Here is a 27046-nt window from a genome sequence, read left to right on the forward strand (position 1 = left end):
AGGGTGTCCGGCCTTCAATATATTATAATAAAAATCTCGGGCTTTCCATACAGAGTTGAGGCGGTACCTTTGCTTATCAAATGTAAATATGATGCCAAATGGTGCATCCCATCTATACTGTATCTGACGATTTCTGAGTTCTTCGACCAAAAAAGCGTAGTCTCTCCTGGCTCTTAACATTTGAGGTGGTATCTCTTTCAAAACAGCCAGGTCTTGACCGCCAATTTGAAGCTTAGTGTTATAAGACGCTTGCAGTACCATATTTCTAAGCTCTCTTGTAGTAAAATATATAACGATGTCTCGAGGAAGCTGCTTCTGCTTTGCCAGCCAGGAGTTAACGCGGTAAGCTTTGTCAATTTGCCAATCTTGGTTGGTCCCTGGTCTTCCCATCAGGCGGTCAAAAGCTTCCGATAGGATCTGTTTCAGGTTCTCCTGTTTCTCCTCACGCAGCCCCCTTACTCTTAATGCGAACTCCATTTGTCGGTACTGTATCATAATAATTTCTTTTTCAGCATTTTCCACTTTTTGTTCCACCACCTCTGTTTTCAATGTCAAGTTAGCATTGGCGTCATTAAGAACCTCTAGAGTATCTTCCATTCCAGAAATATGTTCTGTTAATACAGTTACAAGACTCAGCATGTCGTCTCTAATTTTATCAACCTTAGCGTCAAATTTCTCATACAGCTCCTGTTTAAGTCCTTTTATTTCACTTTTAATTTCTTCTTTCATTTCTTTTATTTCCTCTTTTGTCTCCTCTCTATTATCTCTAAACTTATCTTCCATTTTAATTGTCTGTACATTAAGAGCCTCGCTTAGATTACTCAGGAAAAATTCTTTCGTTAACACATCCCCAGCAGGGGGCGTAGGAAGCGGAGGCTGCAGCTTTGTGCCAGGCACTGAGGATGTGCCCCTGGAAGTAGAGGGTGACGGCTTCAAGTTAATATTTGGTTTTGAGGCCATTTCAAAATTTATCTGCCTGCAGTTAATAAAACTCTATTGCCTGAATATGCAGCTTTAAGTAAAGAGCCTTTTATTTTGAAGTTTAAGGCTTGGCAAAACTTTCAGTGAGTAAACATTGTAACAAGACCGTTCAGCAGATTCATCACCATTTAACTTCCAGATAAGCAAGGTTAATGAAGGAGTAAAATTCTTCTATTGTGAAACCAAAACATATGATAAGCAATCTCTTTTGTTTTGAATTCTTGTGAGGATTAGCAAAAAGTGTTCGTTATTACCGGAGAAACCAGCCTGCTCGGCGCCATTGTAAAAACCTCTAAGTAAATAATTTTTCAGAGGAGAAAAAGAAAAGAAGCTAAAATGTTGATAAACAATTATTGTCCACGCAGTAAACGGATTCAGCTCGTGATAAGATTAAATCAAACAAAACTTTGAGCAGAGTGGGGGAGACTTACTTTGTCCTGCACAAGGCAGTTTGAAGTTCCCAGCACGGACAGCCGTTCTGCCTTGGGCTAGCCCCCCTTTCCTTGCAAGCACAAAAGCTGCAAAAATCGAAGAGCATTTGCCAGCAAAACAGTTTCTTCTTTCCTTCTTGCCTGAAGGATAAGAAAACCTGATAAGACGTCAGATGGAAGATCCTCTAAACAGGCACGTAGCCAGGAATTCGGAGGCAGCTGATTTTTTGCTGCCCCCACCAGCAAGCTCCTCCCAGGAAGTCGAGACAAAATGTTCTAACTTAGGCTTCCCAAAAATATGAAGCTAACTCCTCATCCCTATAAAACCCATTTTATTTAGTTTAAAGTAAATTCTTCGCCAGCAAAGTTCCAGCCAACAGTTTTTCAAGAGATTTCACAACTACAGATGTTTATCAGGCTTTGAGAGCTGCCAGGCCGATATCTCCCAAATGCCACTCTGTAGCAGACAATACTTGGCAAGAAGTCAGGAACAGATCTTCACTCTGATGAATTGAACTAATTGTCTTCTGAAAACTCCCCTCCCCTTTCACTCTTTATTCCCTATGGGAGGGGACATTCACTGTCCACCTGTGGCTTTATTCCCAAGTTGACACTTGTTCCTTAGCTGTTCCCTTCTCCTGGTAGCTCTGTGCACGTGCACACTGGGAACAGGCTCCAGCTGTTCTTCTGCCCCACTGATGTCCGACTCCGAAGGCAGCTGATAACTGTCAGATGACTACAGGAAGCTAAAACTGGAAGTTGGCCCTGTTCTCCCTTGAAAGGTCATTGAAAGAAGGAAAGCCAGATGATAGAACAGTGCCAAGCAAAGTGAGAAAGCTGCTATCATCTCAGTGTCATCTCCCAACAAACCTCAGGTCCCTAGAAAATACCGGGACCTGACGGAAATGTTCAGCAATGAGGAATGTAACATACTACATACCTCCCCACCCACCCACAGACTGTGGCATAGAGATTATACCAGGGTGAAACGGCCCAAGCCAAGGATGTACCCCATAACCCAAAGGAGATGAGGAAGCTAAGAGAAGACATCGACACCAACCTGGGCTGTGGATTTATCCAACCCGCTAAGTAGCTGCCCCAGTCTCTTTAAAAAGAAAAAAAGATGGGTCAATGAGGCTATGCATAGTCTTCCGGGGAATTAATGCCATATGAGAGGCGTACTATGGGTGCGAATCAAAGAAGGGGAGGAGTGAAAAATCACATTCAACTGCCCTTTGGAGAGCTTCCAGTGCAAAATGCTTTTTGGCCTGCAAGGAGCCCCGGCTGTGCTCATGCAGCTAATAAATGAAGTGTTGCACGAGCACCTGTATAAAGGGGTCCTTCTGTACTTAGACGACATTCTCACTTTCACAAGGACACTAGAGTTCTTTGAGAATCTGCCTCGGAGTTCTGTTTTGAAATGGGATCATTTCTTGAAACCTTAACACATACATTATATGCCCCATTTCCCTGAAAAAAAGACCTATCCCAAAAATAAACTAGCATGTTTTACATATTTTACTCTAGCCTAATATAAGCCCTACCCCCAAATAAGCCTTATTTATGAGCGTGTGCAGCTGTCTGGCCGCACATTCCGTCTGGTTGCTCGCAGTGCCACAGCCACAAGGCGTTGCGGGTAGGTGGGTGTTGAGCTGCCCCTTGCCCCCCACACTGGGTTATTTCAGGACCCCCGCAGCCAGGCCATTCATGCTCTGACACTTGCCTCTGACATTATGTGCAGCAGGAGCCCATATAGCCACTGGCCCACTTGTTCTGCTTGCTTTCTATCACAATGGAGCAGAAGGCCAAGTGGTGTGTTAGTGCAGCAGTCCCAAGGCAAGGCAGTGCAGATATCAGGGTATAGAAGGCTTGACTGCAGGAGGCCCGAAGTAAGCTGATGTGGGGCGCATGGGGCAGCTCCACCCCATTGACTTGCCGTGGCACCAGCATGTCACTTGTTCTCCTGCTCTATTGCAGCCATGAGCAAGCAGAAGAAGTGGATCTCCAGTACATGGGGGGGAAAATAAGACACCTCCCAAAAATAAGTGCTAGCACTTATTTTGGACCCAAAAGAAAATAAGACCTGGTTTTAGTTTTGGAAAACATATACAAAACAGGATACAGCACTGTATATGCTGGTTTAGGTTTTTAGGAAAATGAAATATTTGAATACTAGTTCGGTGGCAAGATATAATCGTATAGAATTCCATGCAAGGAAGTTGGCTAGTGCAGAAAGGGGGGAAAACCATGATTATTTAAATATAGAAAATAGGTTGGCTATTGGAAGATGGATGGAATTTTAAAGATTATTTTAAAAACCTGAGCAGGTGAGTACTTTTATGGATTTAAATAATAGAAGTTAGAGTGTGAAGTGCTTAGAGTCAGATAATTTTTGATATTCTAACTAAGCTCCTCTAATGCTCATAAACCTTACTTTATTTTATTTTTTAAAGACCTGTGTAAGAATCTAAGAAGTAGATTAGGAATCTGACATTTGGATATGCTATAGTAGGGGTGTAAAACTCAAGGCCCAGGGGCCAACCCCTGCCCATGGGGTACTTAGATCTGGCCTGCAGGGCCGCCCTGAAAACAGTGAAGGATCGGCCCGCGGTGCCTCTACCAGCAAAAACAGAGCTCAGGAGCTCCAGTTTCACTGGCAGAGGGTTGTAAGAGGATGTTGACAGCTGAAAACAGAGCTCAGGAGCCCATTTTCCCTGGCAGAGAGCTCGGACCACCACAGGTGCCCCCCCAATACAAGTGATGTCATGCTGACCACACTCCCTGGCCACACTTAATAAAAGTCTAGCTTAATAAAAGCAAGAAAGTAGGTGAGAAAGAAGAATACTGGTAAAAGGTGAATTATGTGGCAATTAAGGCAATAACTAAAAATAGTAATTTATTAAACTTGTATGCCACCAACTTTCAACAACTCTAGGTGGCTCACAAAGGAAGAAATTACAATAAAACCATTAAAAGATATAAATAAAAAGATTGCAATTCAGTGAGGGATCTCACTCTCCCCCAGCTCAAATGTCAGCTTTTTATAGTATTTCTATACAACACCAGAAGGGGACATCTGATTCTCAAGGGGTTGAGGGCAGGTATGCAAAGAGAAGGAACATTTCCAGGGTCCTGACATGTTATAAACAATACAAATACAATACAGAACTTATTTGTATCAGTTGTTGCTTACGATTTTTACCTTATTTATTTGATGACATAAAATATTTCGGAAGCTCCTGTGGACATAAGGAGATTTGCAGTTACTATATTGGTGCTACCTACTAGATTTTCACTGCATTGAATACTTTTGACAACAAAATAAATTTAAACAATATTATACTCAATCATTAGCTTTGGATTCTTACAGAGATGTAATCCAGAACATAGATGTTTAAGAGTATAAAATTGCTTAATAAGCATGCTGGCTGCAGTTGATATGGTCCAAAACAGTAGAAATACTTCAAAAGCCTGACTGATCAGTGTATAAACATATTACCAAAAATTGATAAAACAAGATTTATTTCAACAGAGTGGCATCTTCTTTCAAGAGCTTGAAGCTCTTTATTTATTTATTTATTTATTTATTTATTTATTTATTTATTTATTTATTTAAAAAACGTTATTTTTATGCATGTATGTATAGAAGTAGTCCTCAACTTAAAACAGGTCATTTAGTGACCGTTCAAAGTTACAATGCAACTGAAAAAAAATGGCATGACCATTTTTCATAGTTACAACCTTTGTAGCATCCCCATGATCATGTGATCAAAATTCAGATGCTTGGCAACTGACTCAAGCATCTGAATTTTGATCACATGATCATGAGGTTGCTACAAAAATTGTAACTTTGATGTTACAAAGGTGGCACCTTACAACCATTGCTGTGTCCCAAGGTCATGTAGTTCCCTTTTGTGAACTTCTGACAAGCAAAGTCAATGGGGAATCCAGATTCATTTAACAACAGAATCACTACGTTATCAACTGCAGTGATTCACTTAACAACTGAGGCAAGAAAGGTAATAAAATAGGGCAAAACTTACTTAACACGTGTCTCACTTAACAGAAATTTTGGGTTCAATTGTGGTTGTAAGTTGAGGACTGCCTGTATATGTATACATTATTAAATAGAAAATACCTACAGGAAAACAATGTTTGTCATCCTAATGATTTTGTAAGACTGCAGCTAGAGATTCTTAAGGATGGCCTACCACCATTGTTTGTTTATCCTTCCTCTAATTGAAGCATATATAAGTACTTCCTCACATTGAGAATTGGAGTTTAAGGCTGCCTCCTAACCCCCAGCAAGATGGATGATCACCATACTATTCATAGATAAAGCATTGCATGTTAACTTTGGAACCCCTCAACATTATTTGTCAGGATCAAAGAACTCTATTTTTTAATATGAAAGTAGTACATGAGACTGATTTTTGTAGTTGTTGAAATATTTACCAGATCAGACCAAATATTTACTATACCTGGTATAAATCTACTTTAGATACGGCTAGCTCAATATCTATTCATTGGTTTAACATGGATTAAGAACTACATGAGCTTTCCACAAAGTGGTGTCTTCCAGACACGTGAGACTATTGTTCTATCTTTGGGTAACAGAGTTACATTGGCCACAGATGGTTTACCAATAGTCCTACCATCAAAGAGCTTCATGTTGGGAAAGACTGTATTGTCAGAAGTTGTTCTCAAGAGCACCATCAGATTGAAAAATATCTGTTTCTAAAAATGAATACTTGTTGAATTATTTTACACCATTTTCGGTTACTGTTAGTAAATATCTGTAAATATCTTGGATTTAGTGATTATTTAGTTTTGAAATATTAATGCAGTGATCATAGTCTGCCTAGTTCCTGAAGCAATATTCAGTGGAACTGTTCCAATTCCCTTCTAAAGATCAAAGTACTACTTTGCCTGCCTCCTTCTTCTGTTAATTTATTAATTCCAAAAATATGTCTTTGGTATTCAGTAATGTATTATTTGATTATAAATTCAACTATCCTTTAGAGCTAAGGTGAAAAGCCTCAATATTTTGTTCATTGTCAAAACAATTATTTAAATGTTGAATAGCTAATTTTCAATTACTTAATTGTAAACTAGTGTTGAGGTGTAATGTATTCTAGACTGCAAAATAATAATTATTTTTTAATAGGAATTAGCATTAAATGTGCTATCAGTAGATTATCCTTGCATTAAAAATATAATGTAAGATGATTAATTATTATTAAATTCCAGTCAAGGCTAAAAAATCTGGCAGTATAGAATTAAAAGCAACTGCTGGTTTTTAAGAGTTCATTTTGTTCTAATTCCCCTATGACATATACTTGCTACTTTTGTTATTAGGCTTTTGTATCTGGGCAAACAAGTTTTGAACAGTAATGTCCATTCCTTGACATTGAAAATGCTTCTCAGTTAAATTTTTGGCTCTGCCCATTATCAAAAATTCTGCAGTCAAAACTGATAAGCCAATCATGTCCTATAATAAACTGGTTCCACAGTAGTTTTGGAGGGCTGATTAAAAAAAAAAACCATATGAGCTGAGACTGTGCCCCTGTGAGCAAGGGGCCATTGAAAAACTGTAGGTCACATCCTGCTATACTGCATAAGGACTCTTGGACTCAATTTATAACACCTTACCTAATAAAATATCAAAAAAATACTGATCTTTTTTACATGCAACTACTGTTATCAGATCAGTATGAAACAGTTTCTCTGAATGTGCCCAAATTCTGCTATGCTGTTGCAGAAAATGACAGGCTTTAGACTTCTCAGGATACAGAAAAAGTTTATTTGGCAGCCAGGTTCAGAAAGCTAGCCCATGGCTAGCATTGCAAGTTCTGAACAACCTTAATTATTGAAACACACATTCTTATACATTCTCAAAAGCATTGCAATACGGAAATACTTAACACATTTCTTAGTTACCTCGAGGGGAAAGCCTTATAAGGAGATGGGGTCTTACTTCTCCTTTCGTTTATGGAGTACGTGTCATTAACGAACTTTAATTGAACCTTGGACTTTTGACATCTTGTGGTTAGGCACTGGCTTCCTTTTTCTTTTGCAGGTTCCAACTCTGTCTATGTGGCTTTTAATATAGAAGTAAAGGGGCTCTAAGAGGCTGTCCAGCCTGACCCAATAGGTTTCACACTTAATATCCAAATCTCATTTTACGTCTGCTTTATCCCTCCCTTCTAGACTCTATTAATACCCACAATTGAGTCTATCCTGTTAGATTAAAAATACAAGCATGCATAATACAGAATAGCAAATTATAGCACATCTTATAGCACATCAATACGCATCTTAGGGCTTATTTTCCAGAATCACTTTCCCTTCTTCTAAGAGTGCAATTTGAATATAGGAGGTAGTATCTGAAGCGTCATCTTCCATGAGGGTATGTGGGATTAGGCTTTACCTTTTTATTACCTGCTAAATTTCTTACTTTTGCTCAAAGTTATGCCCGATGTTCTATCTCCTTATGCACTAGATTGTTAATACCTGTCTCTGCCCTGGGGTGTTCCATAATTTGGACTTCCCAGCAGCACTGGCTAATTTTTAAAAGTCCAAATTCTTGATCTCCCAGCCCACGCTGGCATATTTTTAAAAATTGAGATATATGGAGACTTCTATTAACACATCATTTGCATCTGGGTGGGGCTCTTGATTCATCTCATGGTGGCCAGAATCTGATGCCCTACAGAAAGGCACCCCAAATCTTGGCACAATGTCTTTTAGTACACACAAAACCAAGAGATCTTTAAATCCCAATTTCTGGGAATATTGTGGGGAAATCTATTTGCCACACAGCACCTGAGAGCCATGTAGAAGGACTTCCAAAGAAAGTTTCCATCCTGTCTTTGGGTTGTTGTTTTTTTTCAACTGAGACAGGCTGCAGCAACCTGATTAACAACAGCATATGTTTCTCTAACTACCGATCCCTGCAAACAACCTCCTTGAGGCTTGTGCAATGGGGGTGAGGATAATTTCTCTGCCAGAGACTTTACTAAAACTTTTCTGAAGGTTTTTTTTCAACATGTATTGGAGGGGCATTCGAGAAACGCTCTCCACCCTCCCATGTTCTATTTCTAACACACTTTCTACTGACCTGTGGCCCCGGAGCTCACGGCCACCAACAGAAAATGCAGCAGAATAACCTCCCACACAAACCTAGAGCCTCATTAGGATACGCTGGTTCCGTTTGGAAGGGATCGGGCCCCCTCTTCCACTCCTAACCGAGTGGGTCTACAATTCTTTTGATACTTGCCTGTAGGCGTCTTCTTTCGCAGCCGGCGTAATTTTTTATTAACTTGTCCTGTCACTGGTCAGATTCTTGGATCGGTGGTGTCCTCCGGATGCCCAAGAGAGATCATCAGCCTTCTTCCAGAGAAAGGTCTCTGTGGCACCTGAAGATGGGCGAAATGGCCTTGATGGGGCACCGGTCAGTCCGTTCCGTCCTCAGCGAAATATTGCTCTAAGTCCTGTGCCACGGTCGCCAGAATATGTTGCAGAAAATGACAGGCTTTAGATTTCTCAGGATACAGGAAAAGTTTATTTGGCAGCCAGGTTCAGAAAGCTAGCATTGCAAGTTCTGAACAACCTTAATTATCGAAGCACACATTCTTATACATTCTCAAAAGCATTGCAACATGGGGGCTTCCTGGGGGAGGAGCCTGTCGCCGAGGAGGGCTCATCCGAGCTCCTCTCAGAGATCTGGTCTGTATATCTAAATAAGATCATAGATATCACCCCTTTTTGGCTATAAAGGGGCAGGGAGCAGCTCTGTGTGCTAGGGTCTATTCGTAATTCACAGCCTTTCTCTTTTTTTTTGGCTGTGGACAGAGATTAGATCCAGCGTAAGCGGAGCCTTTATCTCCAGCCAGTTCTTTTCAGCTGCCTTTTTTTTGCAGCCCTAGACAGGCGACCCCCCCCCCCAGGACAAAGCAAAGTTGTTTGAAGCTAGGATTAATACGGGCGGGTCCCAGCCCTGTGAGATTTATGCTTTTATTACTATCTTAAATACCAGCCTCTTCGTCCTAGAGGCTTCTTTGTTTAAACGGACTTCAAAATGGCGATTTCTCTCCGTTGGTGACTGATAGGAGATGTACTTAGCCGGCTTTACCTTCCTGCAGACCGCTCCTTAACAAAATAATCTTCTTTTTGGAAACAGAGGGGAGCGAAAGCGCTGTTTATTTGTTTATTTATAATGGCACCCAGGTCAAAATCGAAGCGTCTCTCTACGAATGTGCCTAAAGAATCTATGAATCAACTTAAAGAACCGCAGCCCTTGTCTCCTACGCCCTCTACTGGAGAATTCTTAACACAGGAATTTTTCTTTCAAATACTTAATGATTTTAAACAAGAAATTAAAGAATTTGTATTGGAGCTATATGGTAATTTAAAGTCTAAAATTGCCCAAATGAAGGCGAATACGTTTGTAGCCGTGTCTGCCCTGTCGGATTATACCGCTGAAATAGAGAATAAATTGGAAAGTTTGGAGGAGGCTAATTCTAATTTGACCACTAATATTCAAACTTTACAACAAAAAATTAGAGATACTCAAGAACAGCTCGTTATGATGGATTTTAACAAGAAGGCATTTGCAATAAGAGTCAGAGGATTCCGCGAAAAGGAGCGAGAGAATCTGAAACAGACCTTTGTTGAAGCCTTCAGCCATGCGGTGGGAAGCCCGGGACTTAATTTTGATTGGCAGATTCGGAAAATCTATCGCCAGAATTCGTTGGTAGCGGAACAGCAACAGCTCCCGAGGGACATAATTATATATTTCTCCACAAAAGAATCCAGAAACACGATCATGCAAAAGTTTTACAATAATAGTTTGCGAGTTGATGGCCAGAATTTGATTGTCTTCAAAGAGGTGCCATTCCAGATGTTAAAGGCAAGAAGTGACTATACTTTCTTAACTAAAGAGCTTAGAAATCATCAGATTCAATATAAATGGGAGGCCCCAGCCGGCATTACGGTCACATTTGAGAATCAAAGACTTCGTCTCAATTCTGTTTCGGAGGCTCGAGATTTCTATTGCAAGACTTTGAAGGCGGGACTTCCTGACTCACTTGGAAAAGAGGAAAGACAAGCCGAAGGAGAAGGCAAGCAGCAGATCACATGGCTGCAAGATGGAGGGTGTAGCTCTCCCCCTTCCGGAGAAGCAGAAGAGCGGAGATCGAGGATTTAGCTATGTCTTCAAAATATTTGTCTGGTTTAACTTTGTCTAGATCCAACAATTTGCAAGGCACTCAGTCTTTAGACTACGATCTTTTCCTATTAGACATTCCATTGCAAGATGGAGGGGGTAGCTCTCCCTCCCTCGGAGAAGCAGAAAAGCGGATATCGAGGACTTAGACATTCTAAAATATTCGTCAAAGTTGTGGATTGAATGGGGGTTTGCGACTTCTCTCCGGTAGAAAAAGCGGAATCGGATATTGGTGGGGTGATGCTGAATGTATATTTGTAAAATGTATGCAGAATGATTTACGCTGTTTAAACCCTGTTAGAAGGGAAAGTTTGATGAGATTATTTCAAAATAGAAGGTAAACTGATTCTTGTTGAAAGTATTATTTGAATATGTGGAATGATCCATGCTATTTAATTTTTATTAGAAGGGAAAGCTTGGTGAAATTATTTTGAGCTAGATTGTAAATTAATGTCTGCATAAATTTGATAGTGGTAAATATCAGAGAAGCAAGGGATGAGGGTAAAATGCATGCGGAATCTGGAGAGTCTACAGGAGGCTGGGGTAAATAACAAAGAAGCAAGAGACGAGAATAAAATACATATAGAATGATTTACACTATTTAAACATAAACAAAGATGATGCTGAATGTATATTTGTAAAATGTATGCAGAATGATTTACGCTGTTTAAACCCTGCTAGAAGAGAAAGTTTGTTGAGATTATTTTAAAATAGAAGGTAAACTGATTCTTGTTGAAAGTATTATTTGAATATGTGGAATGATTCATGTTACTTAATTTTTATTAGAAGGCAAAGCTTGGTGAAATTATTTTGAGCTAGATTGTAAACTACATTTGATAGTGGTAAATATCAGAGAAGCAAGGGATGAGGGTAAAATGCATGCGGAATCTGGAGAGTCTACAGGAGGTTGGGGCAAATAACAAAGAAGCAAGAGACGAGAATAAAATACATATAGAATGATTTACACTATTTAAACATAAATAAAGATGGGGGGCTGAGCTTAATACAAAGAGTTCTTTTTTTCTTTTTTTCTTTTCTTTTTCTTTTCCTTTCTTTTCCTTTATATAATTTGTATTTTCTTTTTATCTATTTTTTTTAAAAATATATTACTTTTATTTTTAATCCATACGATCATAAGATACTTTAGACAGAGGGCAGTGCCAGGTGTGGGCCCTGGGAAGTCGGGAGGATTAGGGATGGGGATTTAGGGTGGGTGGGTGGGTGGGTGTTAATATAGTCTCAATAAGAAAAAGAATGCACTTGTATACGGTTGTTGTTTTTTTTCTTATATTTTTTTTCCTTGGTTTATTTTATTTTTTATTATACTATATTAATAAACAACAGTTGAATAAAGGAATACACCAAGGGGGGAGGTAGAGGGAAAGAAGAGGGAGGAGTAAGGAAGGAGTAAGGGGAATGTAAGGAGGGCGTGTTGGGAGTAAGGGGAGAAGGAAGGTTTGAGGGGAAAGGGAAGTAGGAGGGGAGTGTTAGAGGGAGGAAAGGAAAGTTGGAGGGGGAAGATGGGGTGTATGGAGGATGGAAGTGTCAGGTGGGGTTGTGAATGATGAGTTGTGTTTTCTTTTTTATCTTGTTCTATTTCTTTTCTTATAGCAAATATCCAGTATATAAGTGACTGTAAAATGGAATGTGAAAATGAATAAAATATATTTGAAAATGAAAAAAAAAAAAAAAGCATTGCAACATGGAAATACTTAACACATGTCTTAGTGGTTACCTTGAGGAAAAAGCCTTATAAGGAGATGGGGTCTTACTTCTCCTTTTGTTTATGGAGTACATGTCATTAACGAACTTTAATTGAACCTTGGACTTTTGACATCTTGTGGTTAGGCACTGCCTTCCTGTTTCTTTTGCAAGTTCCAACTCTGTCTATGTGGCTTTTAATATAGAAATAAAGGGGCTCGGAGAAAGAAGGCGGGGCTTAGCAGTGAGAAGACGGATTTTCAGGCTATTCCTGAAATTCCTCTATTCCGAAGGAATTGGACGGTTCATTTTTGAACCCAAGCTGTCCCGGAGAGACAGTGAAAGGTTGGAGGAGATCCAGTGACCCCAGAGTCGTTCGCAAGGTCCCTGGGGACTTGGAATTTAACCTCCTTTGCCAGTGACTTCTGGATTAGCCGTAAGCTAACCGAAACTGCAGGTTGCCCCTAAGAATGGCGTGAGTGTTTCCAGCTGGTAAGGTGATTTTATTACTCAGAGAGACACGGTCCGCATAAAAATTTAAGCTAATTGAAACCAAAGAACAGAAGAATCTAGCGGCGAATTGGATCTCTTTATTGGTTTATGGATGGTGATTACCTTATTTCTTAAATGTTTTAAATGCTACTTACATGGACAAAGGAAAGATTACTCCAACATCTCCTCTGACTCTCTGTAAGTGGGCTGTAAACCAATTTACTATAATTTGGCTCCCTACAACTTGACACTTTTATTGCTTGGCTGGGTTGGTCTAAGATCAGATAAGATTGTACAGCTCCCAGCTTGTTTTTACTTGCAAATACCTTAAAGCCTCTAAAGGGAAAATACTAACTGCGTACAAAGATGGCATCTGTTCAAGTTTCAGTTGATTCATTTCAAATGATTTTTTCCGCACTACAAAAGCTATCTGACACGTATGACAGATTTGAAAAAAAGCTGGATTATTTGCTGTTTTTAACATCAAAATATGAAGAAAAAAGTGAGAATGTTGAATGTTTGAATGTTCCTGAAATACAAACGAAGGATGTCAGAGATGAAGATTTTCAATTTGCTGACATTCCGGGCATCTGGTTTACCTCTGAGGGAGAAAAAGATGGAATGTTTGAAAGGAGGGGCAGCCACACAGAAGATTTAGTTCGAAAGACAGAGCGCAGGAGGAATGAGAAGCATTAAAGAATTTATACTTTATGAAACATCATTTGCAAAACTTTTGATACCACCACTGAGAATTAAAGACAAGCTGAAAAGTGCAATAAACGTAGGACAACAACATTATATGAGAGGCACCTTAAGCAAAAAGGTGCAAAGATCTTCTTGTTTGGACTTGCTCATAAAGACGTTTGGAGAACTTGATCCACGAATGGCAACAGGATTAAGGAGGTTTTGTTATTGGAGAGACACAGGCTGATAGATGGAAGAATACAATTCAAAATTAGCTAAACCTAATTAATTTTATTTGTAATAGACATAGCTGAATAATAATTGATAATGATAGTAATGCATATAATGTGGAGTTGATATGATAAATAATAATTGGATATGAGAAGGGAAGGTTAGAAATATTTTTGGACCATATACAAAGGTTATTAATCACAATAATTATCACTATTAAAAAATAAAATAAAACTATATACAGTTAAATGATAACTAATATGGGGAAAATGTTATGATGTATGATATAATTACATAAAGAAAGGAGAATGATAATAAACTATATACATGGAGGATGGAATTTTTGGTATTAAATATTATGGATGTTTAGCTAAAACAGGATATGAGGATTTGATGTTAATGGAGGATTTTATAAACAAGTAAATGAAATGCTAGCATGTGGTTATAGATTAAATCTTTGGCATAGTTAAGGATGAAAGATGTTTAAATAACTATAGTCAACTAAAAGTGGAGGTATGATGATGTCAATATGGTAAACATTTGAGTTAAGATATTTGAATTAATATGAATTAATGGAAGAGATGCACAAAAACGTGTTGTAACCAGCTGATATACTTTTTTATAATATATACTTGTGTTCTTTTTTTTTCTTTTTTTCTTTTTTTTTTCCCCCTGCCTTGTTTTCTGTTTTTTGTCTTTTTTGTGTTTTGATTTTTTAAAATCTCCTTTAAGTTATGATTTGGGGGCATTGATGTAAACATTCATCAAGGTGAAGCTCACTAAACTGCTAGACACTCGCTCATGAGTTTGAAGTCCATTATGTGATTTTTCTTTATGATAATGATAAATACATATTGTATCTTTTTTAATCTGCTTCACTGAAGTTGATAGTTTGAGGAAAACTGCTTATTTCATAAAGAAATGTATTTGTATTTTTACACTAAAGTATAAACTTTAATTATAACTGTGTTGTCAAATTTTAATATTGTCAGCCTCCAGAAACCAAATTACTCCATAATTAGAAGAATTACAAATCCTTCTACCATACATGATTGAACAATATCATGTGCTTGTAGCGTTTCTGGTGAAATTCAAATTTCATTAAGATTAGTCTTCTACTTCAATGTTTATCTATATGATAAAAAGCTAAATACAAGCCAAGTCATGGTTTAGATGGGGAATGCTAATATTTTATTCTTCTTTAACATCATCCTTGCCATCATTATCTGCTGCTAGAAAGTTTTAATCTTTATTTGGTTATAACGTGGAGAACTTTTTTTTCCTTTTCCAGATCCAAGAATGGGCATTATAACCTATGATGATTACTCCAGTTCACCGCTTCAGAGATATTGAGAGGAAACCAGAATATCTTCAACCGGACAAGTGTGTCCCACCTCCCAGCCACAGTTCCTCAGGAACAATGTGGTTTATTCGAGATGGTTGTGGTATTGCCTGTGCCGTTATCACCTGGCTCCTGGTATTTTATGCTGACTTTGTAGTCATCCTCGTAATGCTGCTTCCATCAAGAGACTATATTTATAGTGTAATCAATGGAATAGTTTTCAATACTTTGGCATTCCTGGCTCTGGCTTCACATTTGAGAGCAATGTTAACAGATCCAGTAAGTTTATTACTTTAAGAAGGTTTCAAACTAATGCAAAGGCTTAGAAAAAGAGCAGCAAGAATATTCACAAAAGCACATTAAAGGATGTAAGAATACTTAGAAGAGAAACCTTAAGAAGGGATTTGGCAATACAATTTAAATTTCTAAAAGAAATCTAGACAGAAGATGTTTAGATCTTCATTCCATGCTGCAAGTAGCGAAATTATGCTTTTGTTATAGGAAGAGAGATTGAAATGGAATATTAAAAAACTAAAAGCAGAGTTTAATGAAGTAATTTTTTTCTGTGAACATATTTAAGAAAGGCTGAGTAGCCATCTGTCAGGAATGCCTTAATTTGGATTCCTCCAGGTATTTGGGATTTAGATTTAGTAACTTAAATGACCTTTCCAGCTTCATGAAGCTAAAAACATGTGACTCAGTTGCCTTTTCTCTTAGTTGCTTTGTACCATTTTTTTTACAATGTGTAGAGAATATAACCTCTTGGTTAAATAGCATCATTTCTTAAAAACAAACCTTTAATTTTTTGTCTTTATCATTATTTTAAATATGTGCTGTAGACTATTATTCACATAAGAAATTATGTTAGGATCCTCAAACAGTAAGAATGGATCTATATATGGGGCGTGAGGGGAGATACACAGATGAAGATTTGTATTTTTTCTTATCTGCTTCAATACATGTAATATTAACAGCATGCCATGGCAATGAAAATCTAGAAAAAACCTGTTTTATGTTTGTCTCTTTAAACAACTATATTGTATTTTGAATGAAAAATGCTTTTCCATCTTTAGTATAGAATAATAGTTATACATCTATAATTACACTCTAAACAGCAATTTCCATTAGTCTCTGCCAGCAGAGAAACTTGCTGTATTGACTGGGAATGATGGAAACCAAATGCACATATCAAGCAATGGTAAAACTGAATCCAAATACATTTTAAAACAACTACATTTAAATAATAGGAATTCTTCACAGGGTGGATGTGAACTTTATTAAAAACAGAAAGCAGAATTGAGTTTTTAAATCAGTTTTGAATTTCATATTTACAGCAAATTGCATTATCCCTTGAATAATGCTGTCTGATAGTTTGAGCATCCTAATAGATCAGGGCTTTCAAACTCCCAGCCTGTGGGCCAGATGCGTCACACACTGACAATGTCCACACCCAGTTTAGCAAAGGGGGAAAAAGTCCCAATACATCACATGATGCCCCTGTGATAATGTGAGCTTGACTCTCCTGTAATAGATGATTTGAGCAGTCTCTAATAGAGATGAAATTGAAAATGAATGAATCTAGTGGAAATATTTTCCTTTTTAAAAAATATTTCTAGGCACTTAGCTTTATAACTGTAGATACAAAGAGGTGGGGCTTAGGAGTGCTTCTATATCATCTGTTGGCAGTTTTTTAAAGCATTTGAATCTTTTCACGGGATTTGTATGCTGGTCTCTGCAGCTGGTTTTGACCACAGGAAAAGACATATGAGTTTAATGGATTGTCAAAAGGTGCTTCAGGTAGTCCTTGATTATTGATGGAAATTGGGACGGGTAATTCTGTTGCTAAGCAGTGCAATCATAAAGTTGATGTCATGTGACAGTAGTGACTTACAGTGGCAGTTGCAGTAATTTTAGTTTTTACTATGCAAATCCCACATGGAAGCAGTGCCCTGTGATGATGCTTGCCATTTGAGACGACCTGCTGGTTTCCAATGGCGTCTTGGAACCGAAGGTTGCAAATGGTTAACATATAGGAGCCATGGTGGCAAAGCGATTAGAATGCAGTACTGCAAGCTACTTAACAGCTTAAAATGGGCTGTAAAAGCACTGTGAAGCAGTATATGTTGAAATGCAATTACTATATAATGCTTTATCAAAATTGCACACCAATTTTCAATTACCCAAATTGAAATTATGTTACCATAGGGACACTGACAGCCACACCCATTCATTAACTCCTGCCACAACTTTGAACAATCACTGAATGAGGACCACCTGTATTTGCATCCTGATATGTGGATAGAAATTATTTGTCTTTTCTACTCCAAAATGCTGTACATCTGACATTAGTTGAACTCAAAAAGACATATTAATGCATGAGGTTTTCATTTCACCAATGATGTTAAACCTCCCATATATTTTCTTACAATAAATATTTCAGTTATAGGTAATGAAATCTCTTATAATTATCTGTGTTTGTTTGTTTTATAGTATATAAATATACTATAAAAGTATATTGAAGTTAGTTACAGCCAAATTAAAGTAACCTGAAGCTGGAAGATGTGTTGCCATACTTAGGCAAATGCAGCTAAATTAATTTTTTACAGTGAATTGATTCATTTTTCCAATAGCTCCTTGTGGAAAAGAATGAAGAATCTCAATTGGTTGCTAAGGTGCTACTTGAATAACTACAGATAGAAGATAATATTTGTAACTCAGGTTGAACTGTGGGGTTTCTGAGCTTGGTGGTTTTCTTGCAGATGTTTCGTTACCGAACTAAGTAACATCAGCACTTGCATCAAACTCAGAGAGCACCAAGGACCCCACAACTTAATAACTCTCAAATAGCTTTTAATGGGCTAATTTATACTATTATAAAAATCATATTTCACATGATTAAATTTTCCACAGGTCTTAAAAAGGGGATAGGTACCTAATGTTCTCCAGATGTATTTGCTATAATTCCCTTATGCCAGTGATGGCAAATCTTTTTTGGCTTCCGTGCCATAAGAGGGGGAGCACAGGGGAGTTCTGCGCGAGTGTGCTGCACCCATAATGCAACATGCAACCCCCCCCCCAGTGTGCATGCACGCATGAGAGGCGCTCCCCCCATTTTTGCATGCTTTTTTCGCCCTGCTCAGGCTCCAGAGGCTTTTATGGAAGCCTGGGGAGGGCAAAAACAGCCTCCCCCACCTCCCTGGAGGCCCTCTAGAGGTTCAGGGACCTTCAGGAGGCTTCCCTGAAGCCCCCGAAGGGCAAAAAACAACCCTTTGAGCAAACCAGAAGTCACTTCCGGTTTGCTCGTAGGGTCGGTTTAAGCCCTCCGGAGGCTTCAGGGAAGTCTCCCGAAGGTCCCTGAAGCCTCCGGAGGGCTTAAACTGACCCTACAAGCAAACCGGAAGTCCGTTCCCAAACTTCCAGTTTGCTTATAGGGCTGGTTTTTTGCGCCTATAAAGCCTTTGGAGCCTGGGGAGGGTGAAAAATGGCTTTAAAAAAGACTGAACGCCTTGCGTGCCCTGACAAATGGCTCTGTGTGCCACCTCTGGCACGCGTGCCATAGGTTCGCCATCCCTGCCCTATGCTAAGGGGATCACTAAAATTTATTGGAAACATCAGTAGAACATGAGTTCATTGGATCAGTGGTCCCCAACCCCCGGTCCGCGGACCGGTGCCGGGCCGTGGAGTACCTGGCACCGGGCCGCGCAGCGGCCGGGGGCCTAAGGGAAAGTCGCTAGGCCTACGGGACAACGTCGTCCAATCAGTATTCTGGCTGGTCGGCGAGGTAGGGGAAGTAAGCTAAAGGGGCGTGAATTAAGGCCGTGCGTTCAGTTGCTGAGCAGCGCACGCAAATTGGTGGCTGGGGTGGCCCGGCGCGTGCCTGGGACGGTGTGCGGAGCGGGGCCACCAGACTGAGCCTCTCTCAGAGGCGGTTGGTGGGGGTGTGCCGTCGCGAGGTTTCGCCGCGAGGAATGTGAGAAGCCCAGGTGGTTGTTTCCTCCCCCCCTCTTCCCCGCGAGCTCTCGCCGGCGCCGGGCTTTCCCCTCGCTCGTCTGCGGCCGCCGTTTTTGTCTCCCGCAGAGGCTGTTCCCCGAACCACCACCACCAACCCGGCCTCCCCTGTCAGCGCCCCGCGTCATGTCGTGATCTCCGGGCGGACGTGTGAGACCAGGGAGGTGGCGGTGACGGCGGCTGCTGCTGCTGCTGCTGCTGCAGCCGCCGATGGGGCTGCTCCGGATTATGTTGCCGCCTAAATTGCAGCTCTTGGCGGTGATGGCGTTCGGGGTGTCCGTCCTCTTCCTGGAGAACCAGAGCACTCGGGCCACAACACGAGTGATGTCAAATTGACCACGCCCAACCCAACCCCACAGGGTCAAACACAATCCTGATATGGTCCTCAATGATATCGAGTTTGACACCCCTGCTTTAGATCCTGATAGTGTTTTAATTATTAAAATTTAATAGACATAAAAAAGATGAAGAAAGACTAACCTCTATGTTATTTTTATGGAAGGCCTGCCTGAAAGTTATAATGGTAGCTCCTGGGCCGTGCGCAAAGGCTCCAGGGAAGAGATTCCCCCCACCCCACCCCTGCGCGCGCTCAGCGGGCCAGGGTAAAATTATCAAAGGCTGACTGGTCCGCGGCGATAAAAAGGTTGGGGACCACTGCATTGGATGAATCAAAAGCTGCAATCAGGTAGGTGAGTTCACCACCAATAGTGCTGACATAAAACAGAAACTGGGCCTCTAATTCCAATTTGCCTGATCTCTTAGCTTTTACACCTGAATTTTCTAAGAATAGTTGCAGGAAAAAAATGCTTGAAAGCACATATGCATTTGTTTCTTATAGTAGTTATCTGTTTTCTTGTGATTTTCCTTTAATTAAATATGATGGGCACAGCATATACTTGTAGAAATGTGTTTTCTGGTGCTGTACTTCAAACTAAACATTTCAACCATTATAGGAGTTTGCTTGACGTCATGAGGATTGCTTGACCTCATGAGAATTGCATTTTCCTCTGAACCTCTTGTGTTAGTATGAGGTTGGTTTCTGGACTACCAATGTTTACTGGAACTTATACAATCATAAATGACATTTAAATTTTCTTTTATTCATTATAAAACCCTTCATAATGTTTCCATATTAACAAGATAGAAAACATCATGCTTTATTTAATATGTTTGACTATATTGCATATGGGCTTATATAACAAGAAAGCTTTCTCTTGTTTCTTTCTCATAAAGTTTATATTTATAATCCTATCATATAAACCAGGGGTGTGAAACTCGATTACATTGAGGGCCAAATCAGGATTGTGTTTGACCTCCGAGTGCCAGGGTTGTGTGCCCGGGGATGGGCGTGGCCATGGTGGGTATTTGATAGAGGCTCAAGATGCATTTTTTTCCCCTTCTTTCTTTCCACAGTTCTTTATTACAACCATTTTCCTATTTCTTCTATCAGATATTACTGGCAAACTTATTCTTCATACTCACTAAACATTTTATTTCTAAATCTATACCCTATTGTTTAATAATAAATTGCTTTTCCAGGCAGAAAAGCTATTTATACTATTGTATTTTTATTATTCAACTAATAATAATACAATAGCATAAATAACCTCCTGATACAAGATCTAACAGCAGAGGTAAATTTCTAATAGAAATAGCTGTCAATTATAGATTGTTGATTGTTGATTTATTTATTTTTATTTGTTAGTTTGTCAAATGTGCAGGATAGCAGGTCTAAGTATGAATGTGAACATGAACAGAGGAAATGAATACAAGTAAATGGGGACAATAGAACAGGGATGGTAGGCACGTTGGTACGCTTATGCACGCCCTCTTTACAGACCTCTTAGGAATGGTCCACAGTTGACAGTTTAAGGTTGAAGCTGTGAGGGTTTGAGGATATAACAACGGAGCTGGGTAGAGCATTACAGGCGTTGACCACTTTGTTGTTGAAGTTGTATTTTCTGCAATCGAGTTTGGAGCGGTTTACCTTGAGTTTGTAGAGATTGTTTGCCCGTGTATTATTGTGGTTGAAACTGAAGTAGCTGAAGTAGTCATTTACAGGTAGGACGTCGTAGCAGACTTTTGTGTACTATGCTTAGGTCTGACAGCAGATTATCCAAGCCCAAAATTTCGAGCCTGATGGCATAAAGGATTCTATTGTCAGCAGAGGAGTGGAGTACTCTTCTTATGAAACATCTCTGGACCCGCTCGATCATATTAATATTCGATATACAGTGTGGTTTCCAGACAGACGAGCTGAATTCGAGAATTGGTCTGGCAAAGGTTTTGCATTCCCTAGTTAGCAGTACAATGTTACCAAAAAAGAAGCTTTGCAAATTTGGGTTAACAACTCTTAATGTCTTTTTGACAATGCTGTTACAGTAAGCTCTGGGGGTTAGATCATTTGAGATGAGTACTCCTAGGTCCTTGACAGAGTGAGGGTCGTCTACGAGGACGTTTCCGCCCAAGTTGTATTTGGTGTTCTGATTTTTATTGCCAAAGTGTAGGACAGAGCATTTGTTAGTTGAAATTTGGAGTTGCCAATTATGCATTGGCATTTTGACACATAGTTGAGGTTGCTTTGTAGGGCAGCAGCATTGTCAGTGGTGTTAAATAATTTTACATCATAGTTAAGAGGATGCAGCAGCTTATAATATGGTCACAGAGATCATTTATGTAAAGCAGAAAGAGTGTGGGTTCTAGAACGCTGCCTTAGGGGGACACCGCTGTTGACTGATGCTAGGTTTGATAGGGTGCTCTCTGTTTTGATTACTTGTTTCCTGTTTGACAGGAACGCAGCTATCCACTTGTGCAGGGATCCGGAAATGCTGTAAGAGCTTAGTTTTAACAGTAATTTGCCATGTACCACTGAATCAAAGGCTTCGCAGAAGTCTATGTAAATTGCTTTACCCTGATCAAGATGTGTGGGCCAAATGTTTCTGTAGTGTAGGAGTTGCAGATTACAGGACATGTTTTTCCTGAAACAAAACTGCTTGTTAGAAAGCAGGTTGTTTGTCTCGAAGTGGCGGGTGATGGATTGGTTTATAATTGATTCCATGACTTTATAGGTGATGCAACACAATGAGATTGGTTTGTAATTTTCTACTAAGCTAGGATCTCCCTTTTTAAAGATAGGTATGATCGTGGCTAATGACCATAGGTCAGGCACAAAGCTGGTTCAGAAAGATATCTCATAGATCGTGCTTAGAGGTTCAGCTAGGGCGTCTGGAGGGACAACTATCTGACCTCGGTGGACCTCACAGAGGCCTCCCTCCATGTCCCAATTCACCCAGACATGTGGCAGTTGTTGCAGTTCTGCTATCGGGGGAGACATTTTCAATATCAGGCACTCCCCTTTGGCCTTTCCTCAGCTCCAAGGGTATTTACCAAATTTCTGTCTGCGCTCGTGGCCCATCTGCGAGCCCACCCAATCAGAATTTTATGCTACCTGGATGACATCCTGTTGTTGTCCAGGTCCCCTGGCCAAGCTATACAGAACTTGGAGGTGACGCTCCACACCCTGAGAGAACATGGCTTCTCCATCAACCTGGGGAAAAGCCATATGATCTCGACAACACAGCTGCTCCATTTAGGAGCAGTCATAGACACAGGAAAGGGCAGGGTCTATCTTTCCGGGGAACATCAGGTCAGTTTACTGAGTCTAGTCCGGCAGGTCAAGACACACCATCGAGCCCAGTTAATTGTCCTCTCTCAGCTCCTGGGCAAGCTGGTGTCTTGCTTTTCTATAATCCCATGGGCCAGACTCCACAGCCGGCCTCTCCAACGGCTCCTGCTGCCACACCAAAAAGATGACACCAGTTGCTCAACCAGGTCAATTCGCATCCCCCCAAAAGTTCTGAAGTCCCTAGCATGGTGGGATTCTCCAGTCCTGAAACAGAGATCATTATTCTGAGACCCCCCCACGGGTCACGATCACCACCGACGCCAGCCTATCTGGGTGGGATCAGAACTGGCCCAGGGACTTTGGTCTCAGACGGAGCAGCGCCACACCATCAATTGGTTGGAGCTTCAAGCGATTGAGTGGGCCTCCTTCACCTGCAGGACGCAGTTGTCAAGAGGCATGTCCTGGTCCTCATGGACAATATCACAATCAAGGCCCATGTCAATCACCATTGGGGGGGGGACACGCTCCAAGGATCTGATGCAGGAAACCATGGGCCTGGGTCACTGGGCAGAGATAATCTCTGTCACTCTGGGCCGAACACGTCTCTGGCAAGGCCAACACAACAGCTGATTGGCCCATCCGAACTCACCTGGACCAGTTGGAATGGACTTTATCCTCAACTGTTCTGGTCACTGGTCAGCCGCTTCAGCCCACTCACAGTTGATCTCTTCTCCACTAGAGGCAACAGGAAGATTCCACGCCTCTTCACAAGGTACGCAACCTTGGGGGCAAAGGGAGTGGACGCGCTCCAATGTCCTTGGCCCAAAGGTCTCCTTTATGCCTTCCCTCCCCTCCCCCTCATTCAGCAGGTCATTCAGAAGATGTTGGAGGAACAGGGGGAACTAATTCTCCTAGCACCTTTTTGGCTGTGCCGCCCCTGGTTCGCAGATCTCAAGGCTCTCTCAGTGGCTCCTCGGTGGCATCTCCCCGCTCAAGCCTCGTCTCTGACACAAGGATCCTTCTCTCATACAGACCCCAGCAGTCTTTGGGACAATCTATGCATCCAGGCGAGATTTCACCAATCACCTATACAACGCCACCTAGAAAGCTTCAGGAACATCAGTCCATCTGAAGCTCTTACGCCACAGATATTGGAGTTTCTACAGGGGTGTCTGAATTCAGGGTTGGCGCCTAACACACTCAGGACACAGGTAGCGGCCCTCTTTTGAGTCCTACGCTGTGGGGGCCCCATGTTGTTGGCACACAACCCCCTCACTAGGAGGTTTCTGAGGGGAGCCACCAAGCTTTGTCCACCTGTGGTGCATCATTTTCCAACCTGGGATCTTTCCATAGTGCTCCAAGTGCTCACGGAACCTCCATTTGAGCCTCTGAGACAGACGTCACTTCATTACCTGTCATTCAAAGTGGTCTTCCTGATAGCTATCACTTCAGCTAGGAGGGTGTCAGAGCCAGCTGCCCTGTCTATTAGACAAGACTTGTATATTTTTTCACATGGATAGGGTAGTCCGGAGCTCAACCCATCGTTCATCCCAAAGGTGAACTCCATTTTTCATCAGTCCTAAGAACTAGTTCTACCCAATTTCTGCCCGCACCCGTCTCATCCCAGAGAACGCAAGTGGCATACTCTTGATGTGCGTAGAGCCCTACACATCTGCATCCTCAGAATGTTTTTGGCCTACGGAGATGTTGTTTACCACTTTCCATCCAGAGTCGTTAGGACGGAAAGCCTCGTCATCAATTCTGGGGTGCTGGATCTGGCATGTATCACAAAAGCATACACCTTACAATCGCAGGTTTCTCTGGCCAGATCACTGCCCATTCCACTTGAAGCACAGCGACTTCAGCAGCCTGGGCCACCCAGTCCTCTGTGGAGGAGGTGTGCAGAGGTGCCACATGGACTCCACCTTCTCCTTTTATTTGGCATTACAAAATTGACTAGTATGCATCGACCGAGGCGACTTTTGGAAGGCTAGTGTTACAACAGGTTGCAGAGAGTCAGATTCATCCAGCCCCGTCATCATCTCACCCATAATGAGGGGACAGCTTTGGTATATCCCATGCATGAATGCTGTCTCCACCAATGTTGGAGAATGGGTGTTGGTTTACCTGAGACACTCTTTCTCTGGACAGGTGGAGACAGCATCCAGCCCTGCCCTGATGTTTGTTTTTTTGTCCGGTCTGGTATCAGTGGGAGAGATTGCCTCATATGATTTAGTTTTTACATGTCAGTCTGGTATCATATTCGTATTCGTCAAAAAGCTGGGTAGAGCTACAGGAGAAGGCATGTCTTAAAGATATCAGACTCAGTCCTATTGGTTAGTATACGAGTATAAACTATGCATGGATGCTGTCTCCACCTATCCAGAGAAAGAGCGTCTCAGGTAATCCAATGCCCATTTTGTTTACGAGGCTTCTTGCGTTACATAGCTTGCATTTAAGGTCTGTAGGGGTGGATCTGGGGTATTAAATGGACCTACAGTATGTAAAATCTGGCATTAAACTGTAGTATTAACATAGGATGTGCTTGTTTTCTATCCAGATCAGGCACTTACTCGAGGACACAGAATTGTAATCAAGTCCTCCTGCAGCACTCTGCTGGCCAAAAACTAGCTGCGCGGAGACCCCATGTGCCCCCCCAGGCCCTTTTGGCAGGCATGGGCATAATCCTTTGATATTTCCAGTCCAGCTCCATGGGCCTGATTTAAGTACCCCTTGAGTTTGACACTCCTGATATAAACTGTTTTCTTGTCATATCTGCCATATGTGAAGTGAATGGTATTGAAATGTCTATTTCCCCTTTCCTCATAGAGCATAGCTTTCTTCGGGTGGTAATGTATTTTGTAACTACACATAACTTTTGCATTTTTTAAAAATGTAGCAAGTTGTCTTTAGTTCATGAAATTTGCTTGGTTGATTTTAGATGTGGCCAAGAAATGTACCTTGCCTTTAGAAACCCAAGCTGAAAAGTTCTTCTGAACTTTTCTAGATTGGCTGTAGTTCCCACATTTTTGTTCTGAATTTTATGCAAACCAGGATGCCAAAGTGATACTGTTGTTTCTTTGAGATGAAATTGATGAATATCACCCTTACTCCTAGGGATACGTGGGGCCACCATTAACTGCTGCACATAGTTGTGCATCAGTTTCTCAATGATCTCACTCCTTTCATTGCAGAATGTCCACCTCTATCCTAATCTCTTGAGAGCCTTCCCTTTATTCCCTCAGCCTCTTCCATTATTGTCAGGGAAAGCTTTAATCAATTTTTTTTTACTTTTCTCTCCCCAAATGCTTTGATCCAAAGTAACTGTATTGTGGTCTATATTTGGAACAAAACTGATCTAATTCATATCTGTGTATCTACATTAACATATATTTCTGGCCAGCATTTTAGGCATGGAATCCCTTGCATGCATAGGTAGTCCTCATATTAGAATAGCAATTGGGACTGGAATTACTATAACTAAGCCACGTGTTCATAAACTATTTGATTGCACATTTTAGCTTCAGGTTCAAAGGGCCATATCTTTGTAACACATGCATTGTCATTAAGCTTTCCTAAAATCATCTATGTCTACAATAGGGGCTCCTGAGTTTTCTGACATTGTGACCCAGTGTTCTGGCACTCTTTTTTTTTTCATTTTTAGGGTGCAGTGCCCAAAGGTAATGCCACAAAAGAGTTCATAGAGAGCTTACAGCTGAAGCCAGGACAAGTAGTTTATAAGTGTCCAAAATGCTGTAGTATCAAACCGGACAGAGCACATCACTGCAGGTAATTAAAATACATTATCATCATCATGGTCTATTTATGTTACTATTGTACTTAAATAGTGGCATCAGCATTAATCTAGCCTTTGAATTACTCAAATGATTTTAGCACATTTCTGCATTTTGATTTGTTTTAATTGTGTTGCAAAACTCAATATATTCAGAACTAAATTTTGTAACATCTTCAAACTTTCTGCTTTAAAAAGCAGGTTTGTACACCTATTAATCTGTAATATGTTAATTTATTCACTTTGAGTTATGAGGTAGTTTAGAATTGTTTCCACTGGTATATCCACATGTCTGGAAAAATAAAGCCCTGGTATGCATTTGCTCATGTGTACACACACACACACACACACACACACACAGACAGACAGACAGACAGACAGCAGTATTTTTCTGGATATGTGGATATAGATATATCTATCCCCTTCCTCTAAAGACATCTGTGGGCCTAGCATTCTATCCAAGCCTTCAAAGTTTTCTTGTAGCAGGAGAATCACAACAACATATGGACACCTGCAAGGAAAGACTTTTTCC

At 40.7% G+C, this 27046-nt stretch overlaps 1 protein-coding gene across 5 annotated transcripts in view; it reads left to right on the forward strand.

Moving 5' to 3' along the window:
- ZDHHC3 (zDHHC palmitoyltransferase 3) overlaps nucleotides 1-27046 on the forward strand; it is a 99265-nt gene that overhangs the window by 38967 nt on the left and 33252 nt on the right. For 4 of the 5 annotated variants that reach the window (XM_087712979.1, XM_087712980.1, XM_014055742.2 and 1 more), the window contains 2 exons: nucleotides 15038-15367; nucleotides 26386-26510. In XM_087712979.1, coding sequence (XP_087569105.1) covers nucleotides 15062-15367; nucleotides 26386-26510 — 431 coding nt within the window. In that variant the 5' untranslated portion in view covers nucleotides 15038-15061. The remainder of the gene's footprint in view (nucleotides 1-15037; nucleotides 15368-26385; nucleotides 26511-27046) is intronic. The other variant, XM_014055745.2, reaches the window with a different exon arrangement.

This window comes from Thamnophis sirtalis, unplaced genomic scaffold, assembly GCF_051295495.1.
Source record: "Thamnophis sirtalis isolate CommonGarterSnake01/CBP01778 unplaced genomic scaffold, rThaSir2_p1.2 scaffold_4, whole genome shotgun sequence".
Classification (NCBI taxonomy): domain Eukaryota; kingdom Metazoa; phylum Chordata; class Lepidosauria; order Squamata; family Natricidae; genus Thamnophis; species Thamnophis sirtalis.